Source organism: Colletotrichum tamarilloi, assembly GCF_030869305.1.
Source record: "Colletotrichum tamarilloi strain Tom-12 chromosome Unknown Scaffold_430.1, whole genome shotgun sequence".
In the NCBI taxonomy this organism is placed as follows: domain Eukaryota; kingdom Fungi; phylum Ascomycota; class Sordariomycetes; order Glomerellales; family Glomerellaceae; genus Colletotrichum; species Colletotrichum tamarilloi.
In genome coordinates, this window is record NW_026849812.1 from 507 (window position 1) to 2,201 (window position 1,695).

The 1,695-nt window shown below is 53.9% G+C and overlaps 1 protein-coding gene across 1 annotated transcript; it reads left to right on the forward strand.

Annotated features, from left to right (window-relative positions):
• Positions 1–799: 799 nt before the first annotated feature.
• CTAM01_17232 (uncharacterized protein) lies at positions 800–1,695 on the forward strand (the record flags this gene model as incomplete). Its single annotated transcript, XM_060533220.1, has 3 exons — positions 800–1,130; positions 1,190–1,249; positions 1,306–1,695. Coding segments are annotated over 3 exons (781 nt in total), but the record flags the coding sequence as incomplete, so codon positions are not given.

The window sequence follows — 1,695 nt, forward strand, 5'->3', positions numbered from 1 at the left end:
ATGCGTTCCACTTCTGTGACTCCATTGTGGAGAGTGCGTCGGCTACTACTGTCGTGAGCAAAACGGTCGTGTTCTCACGCAGCGGATCATCCTTACCTGACAGCCAGGTACGTGGAGCTTGCCGCCGCTAAACTCTCTCCCCGTAACTGCCGCGTATTGAGGCTATATCATCAGACGCCTGCAACAGGGAAGACACAGCTTGATCGGCAATAATGCGGCCCTATCCCTCCTGATCGACCAATGACGGCATCATTCGCTGTATGTTCGTGGCTATTCTGAGGATTTCTAACTGCAAGGCGAGTTCCTGCTCGGGGCCCATATGACCTCGAATAGTATACTCTGTGACGGCTCGCAGCTGATCCGCGGCCAGCTGTCGAAGTCTGTGACAGTATTCAACGGATCTCGTGATGCTCATGGTTATCGTTGCAGGCTGGGGTACTGGGGTAAACAAGCCGCAATCAAGGTATAGGAGAAGAATGGAGAGGATGTATGCACCGCGGTTCACGCTATCTCTCATGGCTGTCAGACCAGTTCTGAAGTATGTATGTGATATATATCGCACGGCAGAGGTGAGCTGTGACCATGGGTGAATCAAGACAAAACAGAAACAGGATCCTAAGGTCACTTTTCAACCGTGCTTAGACATAAAGCCGATAGTTGCTCTGCGCCCAGTATAGCCGCTGCTTCGATTCGGACGTGGGGAGGCAAGCTGGCAGGCTGAAGTTGAGTCCAAAAACCCACGTGATAAGGAGCCTTTTGTGACGTGTATCCTTCTCGCCCGAATAACAAGACTATAACTATGGACGGAGCGGCACAGCGGATGACTGATACAAAAGGCGGGTTCATTCCTCGAGACACAAAACCCCCTGACATCACCACTGCCGAACTCGGGATCAAGTTGTCTCTCCAGGTTTCCCTTCGCACGTGTCCTTGCTATTGGGCTAGCCCCCAGCTACGTTACACCTTCTCCTCCAACGTCATCTCGGATATCAGCTCCTTCGCCATGGACTTCGACACGTCGCTTTTGGTCGACGAAGTCTGGGATGCGAGAAGGGACAGCCGCCACGAGCCATCGATTACAAACATACCGCTGCACTATGAACGAGCCAAGGCTCTTTGCCTAAGCCGAGGTGCGCCTCGCCAATACGCACATCATCCAACCGAACTCCGTCATGCTAACATCACCCAGGCCTCACAGTCGATGACATTGCTGAGCTGACCCCAAGGTTTTGGGATTTCCACTTCGATCGTACGTTCTCTTCCATATCTGTCGTGCATCAATCATGCTCAACTACTACCTGCCAGCCATTTCTTCTCGGGACATGACAGCTTTCGTCATCGCAACGATTCACCTCAACTTGTGTGTCGGAACGATTGCCAGATTCTCGCGTGAGCGACCTGACCTCATGGCCACCCTCGAGGAACTTCTCGCCTTCAAGGCTTGCGGAGAATTCATGTTGACAGAGGTCGGCCATGGCCTCGACGCCCGCAATCTGGAGACGACTGCGACGATGGAAGCCGACGGGTCTTTTACCCTGAACACGCCGAACGCAGGCGCAGCCAAAGCCATGCCGCCATCCTCGCCGCTAGCCGGTATGGCTCGCGTTGCTGTTGTTTTCGCTCGGCTCATCGTGGGCGGCGATGACCGAGGGATAAAGCCCTTTGTCGTGCGGATCAACGACGCGAGAGGCATGT